Here is a 23,004-nt window from a genome sequence, read left to right on the forward strand (position 1 = left end):
TAGCCAATAGATGTTGATCCTGAGATCTCAGTGTTCTTGTAGTTATATATGGAATTAACACTCTGAAAATGAAAGCTGGGGTTTGAGACATTAGTGATTTGAAAGTAAGCAAACATATTTTATATAAAATACGATGTGCAACGGGAAGCCAGTGGGATTCCTTAAGTAAAGGTGTGACATGGTCGAATTTATTTGCTTTATGAATTATTTTTATGGAAGCGTTCTGTATAATTTGAAGGCGTCTGATTTCTTTTTGGGATAGGCCCATAAACAAAGCATTACAATAATCTAGTTTGGAAATAATTAGGGAATGTATTAGAATATTTAAAGATTTTGCGCATAAGAATTTTGCAACAGAACGAATTTGGCGTAATCTAAAAAAAGTAGATTTAACCACGTTACAGGTTAGGGCTCTTCAGCTTGAAAAGAGATGGCTGAGGGGAGATATGATCGAAGTTTACAGAATCCTGAGTGGTGTAGAATGGATGCAAGTGGATCAATTTTTTATTATTTTTTTTTATTACTGCATCAAGACTTACAAAGACTAGGGGACACTCGATGAAGTTACAGGGAAATACTTTTAAAATCAATAGGAGGGAATATTTTTTCACTCGGAGAATAGTTAAGCTCCGGAACGTGTTGCTAGAGGATGTGGTGAGAGCGGTTAATGTAGCTGGTTTTAAAAAAGGTTTGGACAATTTCCTGGAGGAAAGTCCATGCTGTTAAGACAGACATGGGGGAAGCCACTGCTTGACCAGGATCGGTGGATGGAATGCTGCTACTATTTGGGTTTTTACAACATCCTAAACTAGTAGGTTCTGGATAAATAATATTTTATGTGTCTCAAGGAAGCCTCAGCCCCACCACTCCTCCGCTGTATAATCTCGCAACCGCGGGAAGCATTACGTGGTGCCTCATCATTGGCCGTCCTCGTTATTGTGCTTAGAATATTTTTTATCTGATTTATAATTTTCAATAAATAAAGGAATAAATATCCAATATCAAAATGTGTAAATATAAAATGCTTAGTTACTTAGCTTTAAATTGGCTTCATTGTCAGCCAAACCTGGGAGTCAGACCTGAGGGGAGATATGATAGAGACGTTTAAGTACATCACTGGTCGAATAGAGGTGGAAGACAACATTTTCCTTCTAAAAGGGCCCTCGTCCACAAGGGGACATCCGTTGAAAATCAGGGGGGGGAAATTTCATGGGGATACCAGGAAGTACTTCTTCACTGAAAGAGTGGTGGACCATTGGAACGAGCTCCCGGAGCAGGTGATCATGGCCAGCAGCATACAAGATTTTAAGAATAAATGGGATGCCCACGTCGGATCCCTACGAGGGTAGCATAGAGGAGGGCAGATTGGGGACGAGTGATAGAGTGTAGATTAGGGGAGGGTTGTTGGAGTGGGCAGGCTTGATGGGCTATGGCCCTTTTCTGCCGTCATTTTCTATGTTTCTATGTTTCTATAACATGTTTCGCTCAAGGAGCTGTATCAAGGGTCTCCCAAGGTTGCCGCTGTCATCCAACTCAAATTTCAATATGTGAGAAAGGGCTGAGGCTTCCTTGAGACACATAAAATATTATTTATCCAGATCCTACTAGTTTAGGATATTGTAATAATTTGAGGCTGTATAGAAGAGACCATTAAATATATTGCCACAGTTGGTGATACTATTTGGGTTTTTGCCAGATACTTGTGACTTGGGTTGGTCTCCGTTAAGATTGGATACTGGGCTAGATGGACCATTGGCCTGACCCAGTAAAGCTATTCTTATGTTCTTAAAGCAAGCAAACTTCACTCACACTGGAGAAAGATTATGACTTCAGCAGTGCCGCTCTAAGAACCAATATTTTTCAGACTAATGCCCAAGCATTTTCAAAGACCTTTCAATATTATAAGTTTTGATAATTATAAATGAACTAAGACTATTTGAGAAACAATAATTACAACATAAGAACATAAGCATAGCCTTACTGGGTCAGACCAATGGCCCATCAAGCCCTGTAGTCCGTTCTCATGGTGGCCAATCCAGGTCACCAGTACGTGGCCAAAACCCAAAGAGTAGCAACATTCTATACAGAATCCCAAAGAATAGCAAGATTCCGGAATCCCAGAGAGTAGCAACATTCCATATAGAATCCCAAAGAATAGCAAGATTCCAGAATCTCAAAGAGTATCAACATTCCATACAGAATCCCAAAGAATAGCAAGATTCCGGAATCCCAAAGAGTAGCAACATTCTATATGGAATCCCAAAGAATAGCAAGATTCCGGAATCCCAAAGAATAGCAAGATTCTAGAATCCCAAAGAGTAGCAACATTCCATATAGAATTCCAAAGAATAGCAAGATTCCAGAATCCCAAAGAGTAGCAACATTCCATACAGAATCCCAAAGAACAGCAAGATCCCGGAATCCCAAAGAATAGCAAGATTCTAGAATCCCAAAGATTAGCAACATTCCATATAGAATTCCAAAGAATAGCAAGATTCCGGAATCCCAGAGAGTAGCAACACTCCATACAGAATCCCAGAGAATAGCAAGATTCCAGAATCCCAGAGAGTAGCAACATTCCATATAGAATCCCAAAGAATAGCAAGATTCTGGAATCCCAAAGAGTAGCAACATTCCATATGGAATTCCAAAGAATAGCGACATTCCATGCTACCGATCCAGGGCAAGCAGTGGCTTCCCCCATGTCTTTCTCAATAACAGACTATGGACTTTTCCTCCAGGAATTTGTCCAAACCTTTTAAAAAAACCTGCTACTCTATCTGCCTGTATGGTGATTGAGCTAATTTTTAAAAATCTTTTGACGGATGAAGATGCTGGTGCATTAGTTTGTTTGAAAAAATTGGTTCTTAGAGCGGCACTGCTGAGGTCATAAAAAATCTTCACTCCAGTGTGAGTGGTTTCTTTTCTTTGAAGGTGATTGATTATGTCTAACTTTTGGCTGAAACACTTATGCTATCTCAATAGCTGCTCACCTAAATGCTGGCTGGCATAACCTTAGTGCACAAGTTACTCCTGCGCACAAAAATTTGAAAATTCAGTGCAAAATATTTCGAAATTCTGCAGGGTTTTGCTTAGAATTCTCCTATTCCGAGGCCTGAAATTCCTTCCTGCCTTTTCCTTTCTCAGGTTCCAGCCTCCTCAGTTCCCTCTCTCGCTCCAACTGCCGTTCTGTCTCCCTCTGAACCCCACCCCTCTCTCACTTGCACCCTGAAACCCTTCCTTGGCTCCCAGAGTCTGGCATCTCTCTCGCCCCCCTCTCCACTGGCTAAGAATCTCTTCCTCCCTCCCCACCCCTTTCCTGGTCTCAGTCACTCTCTCTCTTCCTCTCTCTATCATCCCTTCGCCGCCACTTACGGGTCCAGCATCCATGTCCCCCTCATCCCACCCCGTCCATCTATGGCACGATCACAACTCTGAAACAGCTCTTTTTATGTGGTTAAAAATCTGCATGTACTTTGTGATGGCTAAACATTCATTTCATAGAGGTATTACTGGCACTATTTTCTTTGAGCTGTAGGAATCTTTCAGTCCTTATTCACATATATATATTCTGTAAGAACATAATAATAATAATAACAGTTTATATACCGCAATACCGATAAGTTCTATGCGGTTTACAATAGATTAAGTGAGGTACAAATTGATTGAATTTAAGAGGGGGGAAGAGGAGAGTTAATAGGACCGGAAATGCGTTGTTGAGGAGAAAGAGATTAATAGGACAGAGGAATCACTATGGAGGAGAAAGAAGATACATACAGTTATCATGCAAATATTTGATTATGAGCCTCGGAACAACACCACTCCAGGCTCAGTCTTTCATAGCCTTAAGCTTGATGTGTAGGTTCCTCACCGGCTCAATATTTTAAAAGTGCAAGTGACAAATAATTAATTTTTAAATATTTTTAAAGGCAGCCACATTCAGCTTTCTATTTTATATGCTTTTAACTCAAAAGTATTCAAGCAGTACTTAGCTTTAGACTTGTGGTTCAGTTAGTTTGGGAATAGTCTGCCGACATGTTTCGCCAGAGCTTTTTCAAAGGCGTATTCCCATTGTTTTATTCCCAGCCATTTTCAGAAGCCACTTCAGTTAATCTAAGATCTACTTCAACAGGTTAACTCCATCCTTTGTTTTGTTTTGTTTTTGATGCACAGAATAGTTAAACTGGACATTTCTCTCAACGAGTTGGAAAAATTACCAGCTGAGAGCCTGTTGCCTTTTGAGAATCTCAGTGAGCTGGATGCATCTCTTAATGCTTTGAGCGAGTGAGTACAGCGTGGTTATAGGGGGGGAAAATGAGGAAGAGTACATTTACAACTGCTCGAGTGCACTGGGTTTTGAGTTTCAACCCCGAAGCACCATCTAGAACAGGGGTGTCAAAGTCCCTCCTCGAGGGCCGGAATCCAGTCGGGTTTGCAGGATTTCCCCAATGAATATGCATGAGATCTATGTGCATGCACTGCTTTCAATGCATATTCATTGGGGAAATCCTGAAAACCCGACTGGATTGCGGCCCCCAAGGAGGGACTTTGAGATCCCTGCAATAGATGGTCCCTGCTCACTGGTATCCTATAACAGGGGTAGGGAACTCCGGTCCTCGAGAGCTGTATTACAGTCGGGTTTTCAGGATTTCCCCAATGAATATGCATGAGATCTATTTGCATGCACTGCTTTCAATGCATAGTCATTGGAGAAATCCTGAAAACCCAACTGGAATACGGCTCTCGAGGACCGGAGTTCCCTACCTCTGCTATAACAGAACTTAGGCTTTCTGGTTCCTTTAAAGCAGGGGTGTCAAAGTCCCTCCTCGAGGGCCGGAATCCAGTCGGGTTTTCTGGATTTCCCCAATGAATATGCATTGAAAGCAGTGCATGCAAACAGATCTCATGCATATTCATTGGGGAAATCCTGAAAACCCGACTGGAATACGGCTCTCGAGGACTGGAGTTTCCTACCCCTGGTCTAAAGCCTAAACCAGGGATCTCAAAGTCCCTCCTCGAGGGCCGCAATCCAGTCGGGATTTCAGGATTTCCCCAATGAATATGCATTGAAAGCAGTGCATGCAAACAGATCTCATGCAGATTCATTGGGGAAATCCTGAAAACCCGACTGGAATACGGCTCTCGAGGACTGGAGTTCCCTACCCCTGGTCTAAAGCCTAAACCAGGGATCTCAAAGTCCCTCCTCGAGGGCCGCAATCCAGTCGGGTTTTCAGGATTTCCCCAATGAATATGCATTGAAAGCAGTGCATGCAAACAGATCTCATGCATATTCATTGGGGAAATCCTGAAAACCCGACTGGAATACGGCTCTCGAGGACTGGAGTTCCCTACCCCTGGTCTAAAGCCTAAACCAGGGATCTCAAAGTCCCTCCTCGAGGGCCGCAATCCAGTCGGGTTTTCAGGATTTCCCCAATGAATATGCATTGAAAGCAGTGCATGCAAATAGATCTCATGCAGATTCATTGGGGAAATCCTGAAAAACCGACTGGATTCTGGCCCTCGAGGACCGACTTTGACACCTGTGATCTAGAACATGTCCTATTCTAATGAATATTGAAGCTCTGTCGTGTTAGTTAGAGCATGTCAACTTAATATTGCTTTTATTTGATTTTTTAAAATGTGACTTGATGCTTCCAAAGAGTACAGGAGCTCATTGGATTGACCTTGCAAATTTGTGGCCAGCTTCCAAGTCTTATGGTCCCTTTGGTCAGGAGCAGTTCTATCATTAGTTCCAGTGAGATGGAGTGGACACCTTAAGGGTCAGGTTTTTTGGACTGGCATCAAGTTCTCCCAAAACATTTCTGCAGCGGTCACCTCATTTCGACCCCACCTAGCGGCTGGGTCTCTTTCCAAAGCATCAAGCAGCAGAATCCCCTTTACTGTCTCCTCGAGCCCCTTTCCACATTCAGCATTCTCATTGCTTCTTCCTAGAGAATGACACAGGGAGAAATTTTTCCTCCTCCCTGCAGGAACTCAATTTCCCCGTCCCTGCGAGTTTTGTCACTGTCCCTGCCCCATTCCTGTAAGCTCTGCCTTAACTGCACAAGACTCAAAAACTTAGGATTTTAAAGCGTTTGAGGCTTGTGCAGATGAGGACGGAGCTTAGACATTGGTGGACTGAGGCATTATGACATCGCAGTCTGAGCTCTAGAATGTTGCTATTTAGGATTTTAACGTGTTTCAGGCTTTTGCAGATGAGGACAGAGCTTAGGCATTGGTGGAATGAAGCATTATGACATCACAATCTCAGCTCTAGAATGTTGCTACTTAGGATTTTCAAGTGTTTCAGGCTTTTGCAGATGAGGACGGAGCTTAGGCATTGGTGGAATGAAGCATTATGACATCACAATCTGAGCTCTAGAATGTTGCTACTTATGATTTTAAAGTGTTCGAGGCTTGTACAGATGAGGACGGAGCTTAGGCATTGGTGGAATGAGGCATTATGACATCACAATCTCAGCTCTAGAATGTTGCTACTTAGGATTTTAAAGTAACATACATAGTAACATAGTAACATAGTAGATGACGGCAGATAAAGACCCGAATGGTCCATCCAGTCTGCCCAACCTGATTCAATTTAAATTTTTTTTTATTTTATTTTATTTATTTTTTTTTTAATTTTTCTTCTTAGCTATTTCTGGGCAAGAATCCAAAGCTTTACCCGGTACTGTGCTTGGGTTCCAACTGCCGAAATCTCTGTTAAGACTTACTCCAGCCCATCTACACCCTCCCAGCCATTGAAGCCCTCCCCTGCCCATCCTCCCCCAAACGGCCATATACAGACACAGACCGTGCAAGTCTGCCCAGTAACTGGCCTTAGTTCAATATTTAATATTATTTTCTGATTCTAAATCTTCTGTGTTCATCCCACGCTTCTTTGAACTCAGTCACAGTTTTACTCTCCACCACCTCTCTCGGGAGCGCATTCCAGGCATCCACTACCCTCTCCGTAAAGTAGAATTTCCTAACATTGCCCATGAATCTACCACCCCTCAACCTCAAATTATGTCCTCTGGTTTTACCATTTTCCTTTCTCTGGAAAAGTGTTTGAGGCTTGTGGAGATGAAGACGGAGCTTAGGCATTGGTGGAATGAGGCATTATGACATCACAATCTCAGCTCTAGAATGTTGCTACTTAGGATTTTCAAGTGTTTGAGGCTTGTGCAGATGAGGACGGAGCTTGCAGGAATGGGGCAGAGACAGGAAAAGAACTCATGGGAACGGGACAGGGATAGAGAGATTCCCACAGGGATGGGGGAAAATTTGAGCACATAGGGTGGGGACCACCATTTCATCCATCTCCTGCTCGTCAGGCAGCAGCTTACCTTGAACTGTCCCTGACTTCAGCATTTCACACTGGCTGGCGAAGGGAGAATAACTCTTGAAAACGTATCACAAATATATTCAATCAGCCTGGTTAAAAAACCTTTCTTCTGATATTCAAAGCTATTTAACTGACCAGAAATGGCCGCTGACCAGTTAAATAGCATTTAACCAAAAAACAGTGAATATTCAGTGCAAGATAACCAGTTATCTCCACTGAATATTCATGGCTGGTGGGTAACAGTTAACCAGATATATTGCGTGATAATTCAGCGCTGACTGGCTAAGTTTAGTTGACAAATCAGACCACCTATTTCATAGCTAGTCAAACCCCCCCCCTCCCATATTTAAATTCTGATCACCAGATACGGCCTGGCATTGATTATTCGGACTCAGTGCCTACCACGGGATCTAGGCGTCCTGCATCCTGCAGATTGAATATTGGGTTTCTTGCCTACAACTTGGCTGTTCACACAGCATTGTGATAAATATTTTGTTTTGAAATCTATGAAAGCTGAAAACTTTTTTTTTTGTGTGTGTGCCCTTCAGCATGGAAGGAGTTGGAGTTGTCCGCAACCTCGCAGTTTTAAACCTCAGTTACAATGCTATAACGGGCGTGAGAAGGCTGGAGCCATGCGGCCAACTGGTGCTCCTGAATATCTCCCACAACCAAGTGAGGACCATCAGAGGCCTTCCCTTACTGAGCAGTCTGACCCAGCTTCATTTAGGCTCCAACAAGGTAGACACTTTTCTCACAAATATGACAGAACCTCTTCCCAATGTATTCTGGGGCAATTTTCTTGGCTTGTGTGATCTGGTGACTGGAGAAACTCTGAGCTCTGAATTCAGGATCCTCCTATATTATGTTTTCAAGCCGTGACCTTCAGTAAGTCATTTTGATCCTTCTATGCTTTGGCAGTTTTCTGGTTGTGTCTGTCTCATAATCATCCTCTATAATAAAACCCTAAGCGCGCATGCGCACTTACAACGGCGTGATCCCTGACAGCGCGATTTATGACTCCATGGCCTTGTTCGATCTGTGGCTTGCGGCATGTGCGGTGGCTTGCGGTGAGTGTGGCGGTTTGAGTGGCAGCGAGCGCAATGGCAGGAGGGTGTCCTTTAAGGGCTGCTTCTGATGCACAGGGAAGTGGAGGAGGAGAGGGAAAAGGGGCTGCTTTGGGGAAGGGATGTTCTGGGGGGCAGGCAGCAATCATGGTTTGTTCGGGGGGCCAGAGAGAGATTGTCAGGGGGCCAGGGAGAGAGACAGGCAGAAAAAAGTGGAGGGGGAGAGAGAAAAGGGGCTGCTTTGGGGGGGAGGGGTGTGCTGGGTGGCAGGCAGCAATCTTGGTTTGCTCGGGGGGGAGGGCAGAGAGAGATAGGCAGGGGGCCGGGAAGAGAGACAGAGAGACAGACAGAAAGACAGACAGACAGACAAGGGGCCAGAGAGAGACACAGACAGAAAGAATGACAAACAGACAGGGGGCCAGAGAGACAGCGGCCAAGGAACAAGAAAGAAAGACAGACAGACAGGGGGCCAGGGTGAGACACAGACAGAAAGAATTACAGACAGACAGGAGGCCAGAGAGACAGAAAGACAGCGGCCAAGGAGACAGAGAGAGAAACAGAAAGAAAGACAGACAGCGGCTAAGGAGACAGAGAGACAGAAAGAAAGACAGACAGACATATCTATTCTAGCACCCATTAATGTAACGGGCTTAAAGACTAGTTATCTATAAATGTACTTTGATTAAAAGTCAATATCTCACAACTCCACCAGTTAGCTGGGTGCATGGATATTGCTGAATAAATATATTAAAACAAGCTGAGATGACCAAGTAATCATTCTGGTAAATACATTTTTGAATCAAAGTCCAATGAAAAAACTAACCAAAACTGTTTGTAATGTCACTGAGTCACAGTTTGGCTGCATGTCTATGCGAGCTGCTATTTTATTCTTTAATTATTTATTTATTCAATTTTCAAAATACAAATCAAGATTTACTTGTACAGAAAGCTTTAAGTCAAGAAAATAAAAACCACAACATTATAAATTCGGGGATACCAATTAACTTAAATCAGCTCAAGTCCACAAAAGATCCAAAATGTAATTTATAAACGGAGAAAAGCAAAGAAATATTATTAAAGAAAACAATGCAAGTCAGCTGGTAAGGACATCTTAAATATTCTATACACCTCCATTCTTTTCCCTCTCTAGCCGAGAAAGAGAAAGGAAAGTTGTCAATTGGTAAGGCTCAAAGAAAACATATTTTTGGGAATTATATTGTATAACGCATTTACATGGATATCGCAGGAAAAAAGTTGCTCCAAGAGCTATAATTCTCGGTTTTGACATAAGAAACTCTTTTCTTCGCCGTTGTGTGTCCCTGGCTAAATCTGGGAACATTTGTATTTTGAGTCCCATAAATTCTTTTGCTTTATTTTTAAAGAAAAGTCTCAAAATCCAATTCTTATCCATTGTTAAAGCTAAAGTTGCCACTAATGTTGCAGGAGTAGCCATTTCTTTTTCTGATAATTCCAGTAATGCCGATACATCTATTGGTCCATGGCTATCTTCCTGTTGCTGAATTTGATTTTTCCTGGGAAGGTAGTACACCTGTGTAAATGGAGGTAATGAACCCTCAGGAACTTCTAATATTTCCGTCAGGTATCGTTTTAACATCTCTCGCGGAGTAATTGTTGTAATTCGTGGAAAATTGATCAGTCTGATATTGTTGACTCTTGAAAAATTTTCAAATGTTTCAATCTTCCTTCTTAAGTTTACATTGTCCTTAATTAAAGTCTCTTGAAGCTGTTTGGAGGATTTTAATTCATTTTTGATACTGTCCAAAGATGTATTTGAGTCAGCAATATCTTGTTTTATTAAGGAAATTTCTTTTTCTTGGTCTTTCATTTTCCCCTCCACTTGCACTTGTTGGACATTAATTGTTTTCGCCATATTTGCCACCAGGTCCCACAAGGCATCTAAGGTAACTTCTTGGGGCTTAACTATGGTAGGAATTTGTAAATGAGTATTCAAAAGTTTGTGCTCACCATTCGACCGCTCTCCTCCACTTCCCTCTGCTTGAGTAGGTCCAGTTTCAGCTGTTACAGCACTCCCAACCATATTCAGGCTCTCCTGCAGAACCTGTGTGCCTGAATCGGCTCCCTCAACACAGCTCCGCGCAGCCTCTAGGGGAGAGCTCATCCCGACTTCCGGTGAGCTCTCAACCCCTGGGGAGCTGGTTGCACGGGGGTGCAGAGGAGGAGGTCTTACGTCGGGGCTCAGAGTGGTCTCAAGACTTCGGTGAGACACCTCCGTTCCGTTCCCACGGGGTGTCTCTAACTGCAGTCCCGACGTCATCATGGTGCCCTGGAATCGCCGAAACAGCGCTTCTATGTTGCCGGAGGTAGGTGTTCCGGAGCGCTGGGAGGCCCCACCAGAGCTCTTTCCCCTTCTTTTCGGCATTTTGAGGGAAAGAAAAACTAAACAAAACAGCTCAAAGAGCTCAGAATCTTAAACAGTAGCGTCTGTTCGGCGACCTGCTTCAGCGGCTTGCATCCGCGGCCATCTTGGATCGCGAGCTGCTATTTTAAATCTTTCTGAACGCTAGTTAGGTTTTTAAAATACATTCGTCGGTTTAGTGGAATACATTGAGATTTTCATGGCCCCCCTGATGCAGGCGACTTAGCCGAAACACTGCCGCTAGGCCGGCCCGCCTTGCATTATCCAAGTGGGCCAGTCTAGCAAAAGTCCCGCGGCTGCATGATGAAACCGCTGCTCCTACCGTTGCTGGTCCAGGGGTGAGAAGAAGAGGTGTCCCGGCAGCGTAGGCAAAGGCAGGAAGTTCCACTATTTGTGTATGCGTTGGACGTTGATTTAAAAAACAAAAAACAAGATTTACCAGCTTGATTACTTGGTGATCTCTGCTTTTATTGTATGCCTGGATATTTGGTGCAGAGGTTTTTTTTCTCCTTTTCTCATACTGAATAAATATAGTTAGGTGTTTATTTATTCTCCTGCAGCTAACGTCTCTGGATGGCATCCAAGGTCTGCCTCGGCTTCAGGAACTCTATGTTCAGAGCAATATGATTTCCAGCTTGCTGCCCCTGTCCTCCTCACTGGCACTCAATGTCCTAGATGCTTCCAACAACGAGATCACTTCCCTGCCACAGACTCTACAGATCCTCCGAGGGCTCCACCGCCTGAAGCAGCTGAAGCTCAAAGTGAGCACCCATCACATAATCTCTTGCATTCAGCTCTGCAAACCGCTCTTATTAGACTTGTTGCAGGTTTCTGGGTCTCGCTGCATCTTGTCAGGTGGAAACCGATGCTTCAGCCGCTATGCCGTGGCTTTCTTCAGGGTATGCTGTGAGGGCTGCAGTTTGTCTTTGTAAATAGTGGGTCCACTGACCTGATTGGGGACAGGGCGGTTCGTTGGTCACAAATTTGAATTTTGGCGGGAAAATCAGTCGGTCTCTTTTATTCCCATAGAATGGAAAAGTCTCTGGTGCATTTAAGATGTTCTCCCTGTGAAGCTGGGTTAGATGTTCTCTCAGGGTTTCCGCAGCTGGCATTGTGCTTGTTGCAGGTTTCCGGGTCTCGCTGCGTCTTGCCAGGTAGAAACTGACGTTTCAGCCATGCTGTGGCCCTCTTCAGGATATGCTGTGAAGTCTGCAGTTTGTCTTTGTAAATAGTGGGTCCACATTAGAGAATGACAGGAAAGGCTGCAAGAACAAGCGGTCAAAGGACCCGGTTTGGATGTCAACTGAAGTAAAGAGGGCAATAAATGACAAAAAAGTATCCTTCCGGAAATGGAAAAAGGACCCAACGGAGGAAAATCACCAGGCGCACAGGAAATGCCAAAAGGAATGCCACCGAGAGGTTAGAAAAGCAAAAGGGGAATACGAAGAGGGGCTGGCCAGGGAGGCGAAAAACTTCAAGGCATTCTTCAGTTACGTAAAGGGGAAGCGACCAGCGAGAGAGGAGGTGGGGCCGTTGGATGATGGGGATAGGAAGGGAGTGATTAAGGAGGATAAAGAGGTAGCTGAGAGGTTGAACACGTTCTTCTCGTCGGTTTTCACGAGTGAAGACACATCTAATATACCGGACTCAGAGAAGCTCATAAGTGGGGAACAGGCCGAAAAATTGGAGCACATAGAGGTAAGTAAGGAGGATGTCCTCAAACAGATAGACAGGTTAAAATGCGGCAAATTACCGGGCCCGGACGGGATCCACCCAAGGGTTCTGAAGGAATTAAGACAAGAAATAGCGGGCACAATCCAGCATGTTTGCAACCTATCCTTGAAAACTGGAGAGGTACCAGAGGACTGGAAATTGGCGAATGTCACACCTATCTTCAAGAAGGGATCGAGGGGTGACCCCGGGAACTACAGGCCGGTGAGCCTGACTTCAATTATAGGGAAGATGGTGGAAGCTATGATCAAGGACAGCATTTGCGAGCACATCGAGAGGAATGGCCTACTGAGAACAAGCCAGCACGGATTCTGTAAGGGAGGTCGTGCCTAACGAACCTTCTGTACTTCTTTGAGGGAATAAGCAGTCGGGTGGACAATGGGGAACCCATAGACATCATTTACCTCGATTTTCAAAAGGCTTTCGACAAGGTGCCACATGAAAGGCTGCTTAGGAAGCTGTGGAACCACGGGGTGGGAGGGGATGTGCACAGATGGATCAAGCACTGGTTGTCGGGTAGACTGCAGAGGGTCGGAGTAAAGGGCCAATATTCTGACTGGCGGGGAGTCACGAGCGGTGTGCCACAGGGATCGGTGCTGGGGCCGTTACTCTTCAACATATTTATCAATGACCTGGAAAAGGAGGCAAAGTGCGAGGTTATAAAATTTGCAGACGATATCAAACTGTGTGGCAGAGTTAGGTCCAGGGAGGAGTGTGAGGACCTGCAAAGGGACCTGGACAAGCTGGAAGACTGGGCAAACAAATGGCAAATGTGCTTTAACGTGGAAAAATGCAAGGTCATGCATATAGGGAAAAAGAACCTGTTGTTCAACTACAAATTGGGGGGGGCATTGTTGGGAGACAGCAGACTTGAGAGAGACTTGGGTGTGCTGGTGGATGCATCACTGAAGCCATCTGCACAGTGCGCAGCAGCCTCGAAAAAAGCCAACAGGATGCTGGGCATCATAAAGAGGGGCATAACAACCAGGACGCGGGAAGTCATCATGCCATTGTATCGAGCGATGGTGCATCCACATCTGGAATACTGCATTCAGTATTGGTCGCCGCACCTCAAGAAGGACATGGCGGTACTTGAGAGAGTCCAAAGGAGAGCAACGAAACTGGTAAGAGGGCTGGAACACTGCCCATACGCCAAGAGGTTGGATAGGCTGGGGCTTTTCTTTCTGGAAAAAAGGAGGCTCAGGGGAGATATGATAGAGACCTTCAAGATCATGAGGGTGGATAGGGACAGATTCTTCAGACTGAAGGGGACAACAAGTACGAGGGGGCATTCGGAGAAACTGAAGGGAGATAGGTTCAAAACAAATGCAAGGAAGTTTTTCTTCACCCAAAGGGTCGTGGACACTTGGAATGCGCTACCGGAGGAAGTGATCAGGCAGAGTACGGTACAGGGATTCAAACAGGGATTGGACGGATTCCTGAGGGATAAAGGGATTGTGGGATACTGAGAGAGGTGCTGGGATGTAACACAAGTATAGAAAGCTAACCAGGTAATAAGTATAGAAAGCCAACCAGGTCGTGCATGTGCAAGACCGGAGGGTTAGGACTTTGATGGGAAGATAGGACTTTAATGAGAAACCAAGGTGGCAAGGGGCCCCTTCTGGTGATTCAGACAGGTCGTGACCTGTTTGGGCCGCCGCGGGAGCGGACTGCTGGGCAGGATGGACCTATGGTCTGACCCGGCAGAGGCACTGCTTATGTTCTTATGTTCTTATGACACGGTGATAAAATTCATCACCGTTCCCGTCTCCTCGGATAACCGCGGGAAATAATCCGATGTCATTTTCTAGTGTCTAATTCAACCTCGGTCCTTCTACACCAGCATTCTTCAAAGCAAAGCTTGCGGGTCAGTGGTTGTACCCAATTATACTCTGATTCTTCCCTCTCTCCTTAAAGAATGACATGAAGATGGTTTCCCGCGGTTATCTGCGGGGACAGGAACGGTGATGAATTTTGTCACCGGGTCATTCTCTAGTCCACATCTTAAACTCACCAGAGACTTTTCCATTCTATGGGGGAAAAAAAGAGTCCAACTGACTTTCCCGCCAAAATTCAAATTGGTGACCAACGAACCGCCCTGTCCCCAATCAGGTCAGTGGACCCACTATTTGCAAAGACAAACTGCAGACCTCACAGCACACCCTGAAGAAAGCCAAGGCATGGCGGCTGAAGTGTCGGTTTCCACCTGACAAGACGCAGCGAGACCCGGAAACTTGCAACAAGCGCGATGCCAGCTGCGGAAACCCTGAGAGAACATCTAACCCAGCTTCACAGGGAGAATATCTTACACTCACCAGAGACTTTTCCATTCTATGGGATAAAAAAAGAGTCCAACTGATTTTCCCGCCAAAATTCAAATTGGTGGACTGCCCTGTCCCCAGTCAGGTCAGTGGACCCACTATTTACAAAGACAAAACTGCAGACCTCACAGCACACCCTCAAGAAAAAAAGCCATGATACTGATTCTGTTTGGCTACATTTGGGAAAATAGAAATCTGTTGTCTGCAAAACAGGGCCTGCTTTTCGGAGATATGCGGTTTTGGAAAAAAAACCTTTCTTTTCAGACTCAGTTTGAAAATTAACCAATTGTGTGGCACCCTGCTAAGCTAATCACTTTTACCACATTGTTTGGTGACACATTCAAGAGCTTAATTACATGTTGAGCGAAGAAACATGTTTTCCAATTTGTTTTAAATGTATTACTTGGTAGCTTCATGGCTTGTTCCTACTCCTTGTATATTTGGAGAGAGAAAACAAACAATTCACATCTACCAGTTCTGCTCCACTCAAGATTTTGGAGACCTCTACGATACCTTCCCTCAGTGTGTGGCGCAGTGGTTGGAGCTATAGCTTCAGCACCCTGGGGTTGTGGGTTCAAACCCTGCGCTGCTCCTTGTGACCCTGGGAAAGTCACTTAATCCTCCGCTGCGCCAGGTATATTAGATAGATTATGAGCTCACCGGGACAGACAGTGAAAATGCTTGAAGTACCTGTATGTAAAACCGCTTTGAATATGGTTGTAGAACTACAAAAAGGCGGCATACAAGTCCCAATCCCTTTCCCTGATGTCATAATGCCTCATTCCACCAATAAGAGCCAACCTCATCAGTGATGTCACAATGGCATCATTGTAGAGAATTGCACGGGGACAGAAATCCCACCCATCCCCGCCTGTCCCCGCCAGGATCCTCTCCGTCCCCACCCGTCCCTATCAGAATCATCTCCATCCCCACCCATCCCTATCAGGATCCTCTCTGTCCCCACCCGTCCCCGTCAGGATCCTCTCCGTCCCCACCCATCCCCGTCAGGATCCTCTCCGTCCCCACCCGTCCCCGTCAGGATCCTCTCCGTCCCCACCCGTCCCCGCCAGGATCCTCTCCGTCCCCACCCATCCCCGTCAAGATCCTCTCTGTCCCCACCTGTCTCCACCAGGATCCTCTCCGTCCCCACCCATCCCCGTCAGGATCCTCTCTGTCCCCACCCATCTCCACAAGGATCCTCTCTGTCCCCACCCATCTCCACAAGGATCCTCTCCATCCCCACCCATCTCCACCAGGATCCTCTCCGTCCCCACCCGTCCCCGTCAGGATCCTCTCCATCCCCACCCATCCCTATCAGGATCCTCTCTGTCTCCACCCATCCCCACCAGGATCCTCTCCGTCCCCACCCATCCCCATCAGGATCCTCTCCGTCCCCACCCGTCCCCGTCAGGATCCTCTCCGTCCCCACCCGTCCCCGCCAGGATCCTCTCCGTCCCCACCCATCCCCGTCAAGATCCTCTCTGTCCCCACCCGTCTCCGCCAGGATCCTCTCCGTCCCCACCCATCCCCGTCAGGATCCTCTCTGTCCCCACCCATCTCCACAAGGATCCTCTCCATCCCCACCCATCTCCACCAGGATCCTCTCCGTCCCCACCCGTCCCCGTCAGGATCCTCTCCGTCCCCACCCGTCCCCGCCAGGATCCTCTCCGTCCCCACCCATCCCCGTCAGGATCCTCTCTGTCCCCACCCATCTCCACAAGGATCCTCTCCATCCCCACCCATCTCCACCAGGATCCTCTCCGTCCCCACCCGTCCCCGTCAAGATCCTCTCCATCCCCACCTGTCCCCGCCAGGATCCTCTCTGTCCCCACCCGTCCCCGCCAGGATCCTCTCCGTCCCCACCCATCCCCATCAGGATCCTCTCCGACCCCACCCATCCCCGTCAGGATCCTCTCCGTCCCCACCCGTCCCCACAAGGAATTACCTCCATCCCCGCCCGTCCCCATAAAAAGCAGCAATTACTTCTGACAGGATCATCAATTCCATAGTTTCTTTTGTGTTTGCACTGCTGTTTTCCTTGTGGAATCTCTTTGGTGGAACCCTTTTTTTGTTTTCTGTTCAGGTAATTAACTTATAAACCCCCTCTTTTACTAAGGCTGACGTGTCCATTATATTATATGGACGAACCCTGCTTCCAAAGCCTTCCATCCCTGTGGAAGTCCCATTGGCTAGAGGGGGGTCCCCGTGGGAGTCCCGTGGGCCAGAGGGGGGTCCCCATGGGAGTCCCATGGGTTAGGTGGGATTCCCGCGATCCCCGTTCCCGTGCAGACCTCTACTTCATTGTTCTATACTTGGCTCCCTTCCGATCTCATTGGAGGAGAGTGTGGCACAGTGGTTAGAGCTCCAGCCTCAGCACCCTGAGGTTGTGGGTTCAAGCCCTGCGCTGCTCCTTGTTGTAAGAATGAGCCCCCAAAATGTAAGGATGGTCACGACCCCCCAATGTAAGGTTGGAGGGGTTATGTTAGGCGCCCTTACAAACGCCAGGTCCCGAGTTCAATACCCTCACAGAAGATTCACCAGGAGTAGAATCAAATGAGAAGCACAGCCAGAGGTGATGGCGTAAAGAATATATTATAGAAATAGGCTTACAGAAAAGCAATATTCATAAGCATTACAATTAAGGAGAGAGCAAAGTTCCAGAGACATCCTAATACATTCATTCATCATCGCAAAAATTGACTATTGTAATGCCCTATTTCTAAACATTACTCAAAAAGAAAAAAGGAGACTCCAAATTGTCCAAAACACGGCTATAAAACTTATCTACAACGCCAAAAAATTTGATCATGTATCTCCATTGCTGATAGACGCGCATTGGTTACCAATTAACCATAGGATTTTGTACAAATTAATGTTTTTAATCTTTAAGACCCTGACATCAAGTGAACCACAATTCATATCTAAATCGCTGATTCCATACAAACCCCAACGATCTTTACGTTCATCCGAATTAATTTACTGTCACATTTTTCAATTGTGAGGGACAGGCAAGTTCTGCAGGACTCCAGGGAACATACCTGTCCTTAGCGACTGAAAATATTCCACCCCCTAGTGGTAGCAATGCAGCTGGAGGACACCTGCTCAGCTTAGAGGGAACACTGCTTTATGACCTTTAAAAACTCTAAATTATCTATTTTGTTTTAATTAATATTCACAAAGTGTGCTTTTAAATTATTTACCCTACCTTTTGTTTTTCCCTTTTTTTCCTGCGCCCTTATTGTAACTTTACCCCCTTTCCCTCTTTCCATGTTAGTTATTATTGGAATTTTATGTTATTATGTTTAAAGTTGCTTTATCATATTATGTACATCGCCTAGAAAATTCGAAATAGGCGATTCATCAAGAGCTAAATAAACTTGAAACTTGATAGAGCAAGAGGGGAGAGGGGGGTTGTAGAGAGGAGCCTTTTATAGCTTGGAATCTTATTCTAAATATAGAAACTATTGCATTTCCCAGTATCTTTCTGTTTAGAATTTGTAAACTAAACTAAACTAAACTAAACTAAATCTTGGGTTTATATACCGCATCATCTCCGCAGATGGAGCTCGACACGGTTTACAAGGTTAGGGAAGGAACGGAACTCCAATGGAATTATATAAGTGAGAGAGAAGAGAGGTTAGGTGCGAGAGTGCCACGAAGGGGACGGGGTTACGTTTTGGAGAAGAGCCAGTAAACTGTTTGAAACAATAGTTAGTTTCACTGACCACCTGGATCCATTGTATATCTTAAGCTGTCCATCCTAAGCAATAGACATTAACACATCTTCTTAGCACCTCTTCGCCCCTCTTAGCTGCACAGGTCTTTGTATTCAGAAATTCTTTTCTCCGCCACCCGAAAAACTACCGCCTGCTCAAGAGGAGGCGGTAGCGTCTAGCACGCGGGCCATTTTAGCGCACGCTGTTCCACGCGTTAAGGCCCTAACGCACCTTTGTAAAAGGAGCCCTAAATCACCACAAAATTTCGTAGATCTATTTTTAAAGTTCAGTCGCCCAATCGTGTTTTTGTCCATTTCACTTAAGCAAATAATCAGCAGGGTAGACCTAGTTAGTATCGTATCTTCAGAGCCTTCAAGGAAATTAGTTAAATCAAACTCCGTTGGTACTAACAGCTCTAACCCCTGATCAGAAGCCAATAATTTTATTCTTGTATACCGCCATACCCAGTGAGTTCTAGGCGGTTCACATTAATTAAACATGGTTACATGCAGTTAAGTATTAATTGAACAGATTTGCATAGAGTTAAGTGTTAAATTGAACAGGGATGTAGGCAACGGAGTAGATGAAATTGGGGAGTAGGATAGGGTGGATCGGGGGGGTGGGGGTGGGGCGAGATGAAAATGGGGGGGGCGGGGGGGGGTTCTTTGAGGCGGGGGCAATTAAGTGTCGTGGCGTTGGAAGAGGTGTGTTTTGAGTAATTTTCTAAAGCTGAGGTAGGTTGGAGCCTCGAGGATTAATTGGGCTATCCATGGGTTTAGTTTGGCGGCCTGGAAGGCGAGGGTTTTGTTGAAGAATTTATTGGAGTGACAAGAGTTTTAGGGAGGGGTAAGCAAATAGCTGGATTCTGCGGGAGTTCTTGTTTCTGTGATTCAGGATGAAGTGTGGGTTGATGTAGTTTGGGGCTAGGCCGAATACTGTTTTGTAGCAGAAACAGGCAAATTTAAATAGGACTCTGGATTCCAATGGTAGATAATAACAATTCACTATTTGAATATTCTCCGCATTTGTGAATCCTAATACCTCTTTGAAATATTTTCTCTTCTTATTTCTATAATGTTGTCCTCTCTGGTTCCTCTCAGATTAATCTGGAGAAGCTACAAACACTTCAGACGGCTGTCCGATATCATGTCTTGCTTCGTAAGTCTGACTATATTTTACCCTTGCTCAAACACCCGCCACTGGCTTCCTCCTGGAACACCGAATCGAGTTTAAAATGTTGGCGCTCGTATCCAAGGCATTTCGTACTGGCATTCTGCCCTGTTTGGCTGCTCTCACCATTCCGTACACACGTCCTCACTTTCTTCGCTCTTTGAAGGACTATCAATTGGTTTTGCTGGGTCCGAGAGCTGCTCAGTTGGAATCCACTAGATGTAGCGCTCCCTTTTTCACAGCACCTTCTACGGGCTGTCCCCGGATTAAGCACGAGTTACGTTTTTAAAGCTGTTCTTGAGTCGGATTTCTATGTAACTCAGAACTTATAGATTTTTTTTTCTTAAATTTTTTATTCATTTTTATAACTTACATCAAGTGTAACAAAAAGTAACATCATTTTAACTTAAATATATCACTTGAAATTCTATAATTAATCATACTCAATATATTTTATCCCATTCCCTCCCAACTCTTCAATATATCATAACACATATATCATATAATAAAGACTTTCCTTTCATTCAAAGTACCTAGTGAAAATTCAAAAAATTACCCCCCTCCCCATTATTTCATTTGTACTAACCAGGGAAATGATATTTATTCACTGTAATAATTTGTTAATGGCCCACACACATCTTGAAATTTATTAAAATTTCCTTTCTGAAGAGCTAATGTTCTTTCCATTTTATAACTATGACACACTGAATTCCACCAAAAACTATAGTTTAATCTTCTCCAATTTTTCCAGTTACATGTTATTTGTTGTATGGCGACCCCTGTTAAAATAAGTAAGAGTTTATTATTTTTGGAAGATATTTGGCTCTTAGCCCTCATAGACATACCAAATAATACTTATTTCTTGCTATTTACCTCTGCTCCCAGCTGACAAAAGGGCCAACTGTCCCTACCAGTGTTCCCTCTAAGGTACAGCACGCACAACCACACGCTGTTCTTAATGTGGCCAGGCATCATTCCTGAATCTGACGCAGGAGAAGTGGAGGAGTCTCTGCCACTGGAAATACAGCTCAGTGAAATCAAATGAAGCCGCAACTGCATTCTTAAGTATGAGTCGTACTTAAGTCAGTAACTCGGAGATTGCCTGTACTTGAAATAACCTTTGCCCTGACTGTATGTAGCAGCCTCTTATTTAAGCAGCTGTTAAAACTTGGCTTTTTTTTCAGCAAGTCTATGATGCCTGACTGGGTTTCATATGTCCATGACCACTTTTCCACCTCTAGAAAGAACTCACTGTTTCTTAGGCCTCTCATCTTTCTTCAGTTTCTTGTGAGACTGTCACTTGTTTTGTGTTTGTCAGACAAAGGAGGCCAGGGAAAGAGACAGAGAGAAATAAAGACAGACAGGGGACCAGAGAGACAGACAGACAAAGGGTGCCAGGGAGAGAGAGAGAAAAATAGCAGGAGGGAGAGAGACAGAAAGAAGGAAGAAAGAGATAGGAGTAGGGAGAGAGATATAAAGAAAGAAAGACAGACAGGCATATATTCTAGCGCACGTTAATATAACGGGCTTAAACACTAGTTAAATATAAAGCGTTCTGTCTTTCTTTCCACATGGATCTGGAAGGGAAACCCCCTGGCCCGGGACAACCGTTACGTTACCGCAGTGAAAGAGTCCACCACAGTGGAGATCCTGGACAACTCACTCCTGAGGAGCCCCAGTGTGGCAGAGCTTCATCACTCTTTCTCCAGAGACTTCCTTCCCACGGGCCTACTGGAGGTTGAAGAGAACAAGGAAGCATTGAAAGACTCGGCTAGGAAGACCTTAGTGACCAAACTACAGAAGAAACAGGAGGACGTGGAGAGCATCATCCATTACCTTCACGGCAGGATACTGTAAGGATTTAGATCAGAGCAGGGTTACCAGACAATTGCGCACAAGACAATAGCACGCACGTTCAACTGCGCACAATACAATTGTGCGCATGACAACAGCGCAAATACGCATGAAAAAGACAATCGCGTGCATGAAAAAAACGTGGGGTGATAGCGTGTAACGTAAATGCGCACGTGCATACCTCGCTATTAGGTGCCCGAACGACAAATGTGTAAACGCATGCGCCAACTGAAATGTCCGTGTGAACGGCGTAACGCAAATGCGCATACCTCGCCGGACAGCTCGCTGGAGTCCATGAATGGTGTCCGCAGATTCCCCCTGGGATTCAGAGGTATTTTCTTTCTCTATTTCAGGAGTCTGCAGGAAGATCTGAAAGAGTATGAAGACAGCCTTTGGCTAGAAATGGAAGGTTGTATAAGGTGATTTGATATTTAACATCTGTATAGTGTAGGCTATGATATATACTTCTCCCTCCGTATCAGCGGTTTCCGTATCTGCGGATTCGCTTATTTGCGATTTTTCAGCTGCTGACTCCGCCCCCTAATTTTCGTCACTGAACCCTGCGTTTCACATTGGAAATCGCTGCTCCCGGTGGTTCCTGAAAGAAATCGCTGCTCCCGGCGTTGTAAGGAGCAAATTGCAGGTCGGGTTATTCACGGTTTATCATCCTTTTCGGGTCTATTGTACCGAAAAAACGCGAATAACATGCAAAAATTTATTCCCGGTTTTTCGGTATTCACGGCTATGTTCTGCCCGCATCCCCCGTGAATACGGAAGGAGAAGTGTAAATGGAATGGCTATATACCTGCTTTTATCGAATGTAATGAGATGTACGATGGTGGTTTGAAAAGTCTGGTAAAAACCAAGTTAAACGATTAAAAAAAACAGCTATATTTCTCAAGGTGCGCTAACTGATTTAGCGCGGTAAATACTAAGATGCCCATAGAACATAATGGATGTCTTTAACATTTAGCATGTGCTAAATAGGTTAGCACCTCTTAATAAAAAGACCCCATAGTCTCCATCGCGGTCTATACACTTACCCCCTCTTCTACTAAACCGCGCTAGCGGTTTTAGCGCAGGGAGCCACGTTGGATAGCCCGCGCTGCTCCTGATGCTCATTGAGTTCCTATGGGCGTCGGGAGCAGCACGGGCCATTCAGCGCAGCTCCCTGCGCTAAAACCGTGAGCGCGGTTTAGTAGAAGAGGGGGGTTAGTCTAGCGAGTGTCCAGATTTTCTATCCCATTAAAACTTTTCAGACTGCCCTGTATAGTAGGTATCTGTGTGTCCTTACAGTGTGGTCTGGGGTGTGATGTGTATCTGTGTTTTCATGTATTATAAGGGACGTTATATGATGGGTTTGCAAAATAACATTGCAGTCTTGTGAGCTGTGCTGTAGAGAATG

The 23,004-nt window shown here is 45.2% G+C and overlaps 1 protein-coding gene across 4 annotated transcripts in view; it reads left to right on the forward strand.

The window, feature by feature from the left end:
* Positions 1 to 23,004, forward strand: part of LOC117367174 (protein phosphatase 1 regulatory inhibitor subunit PPP1R7 homolog) — a 60,471-nt gene that overhangs the window by 18,822 nt on the left and 18,645 nt on the right. For 3 of the 4 annotated variants that reach the window (XM_033959511.1, XM_033959510.1, XM_033959509.1), the window contains 5 exons: positions 4,174 to 4,284; positions 7,894 to 8,083; positions 11,368 to 11,568; positions 21,330 to 21,598; positions 21,953 to 22,018. In XM_033959511.1, the coding sequence (XP_033815402.1) occupies positions 4,174 to 4,284; positions 7,894 to 8,083; positions 11,368 to 11,568; positions 21,330 to 21,598; positions 21,953 to 22,018 (837 nt within the window). The remainder of the gene's footprint in view (positions 1 to 4,173; positions 4,285 to 7,893; positions 8,084 to 11,367; positions 11,569 to 21,329; positions 21,599 to 21,952; positions 22,019 to 23,004) is intronic. The other variant, XM_033959512.1, reaches the window with a different exon arrangement.

Source organism: Geotrypetes seraphini, chromosome 9, assembly GCF_902459505.1.
Source record: "Geotrypetes seraphini chromosome 9, aGeoSer1.1, whole genome shotgun sequence".
NCBI classification, from domain to species: Eukaryota; Metazoa; Chordata; class Amphibia; order Gymnophiona; family Dermophiidae; genus Geotrypetes; species Geotrypetes seraphini.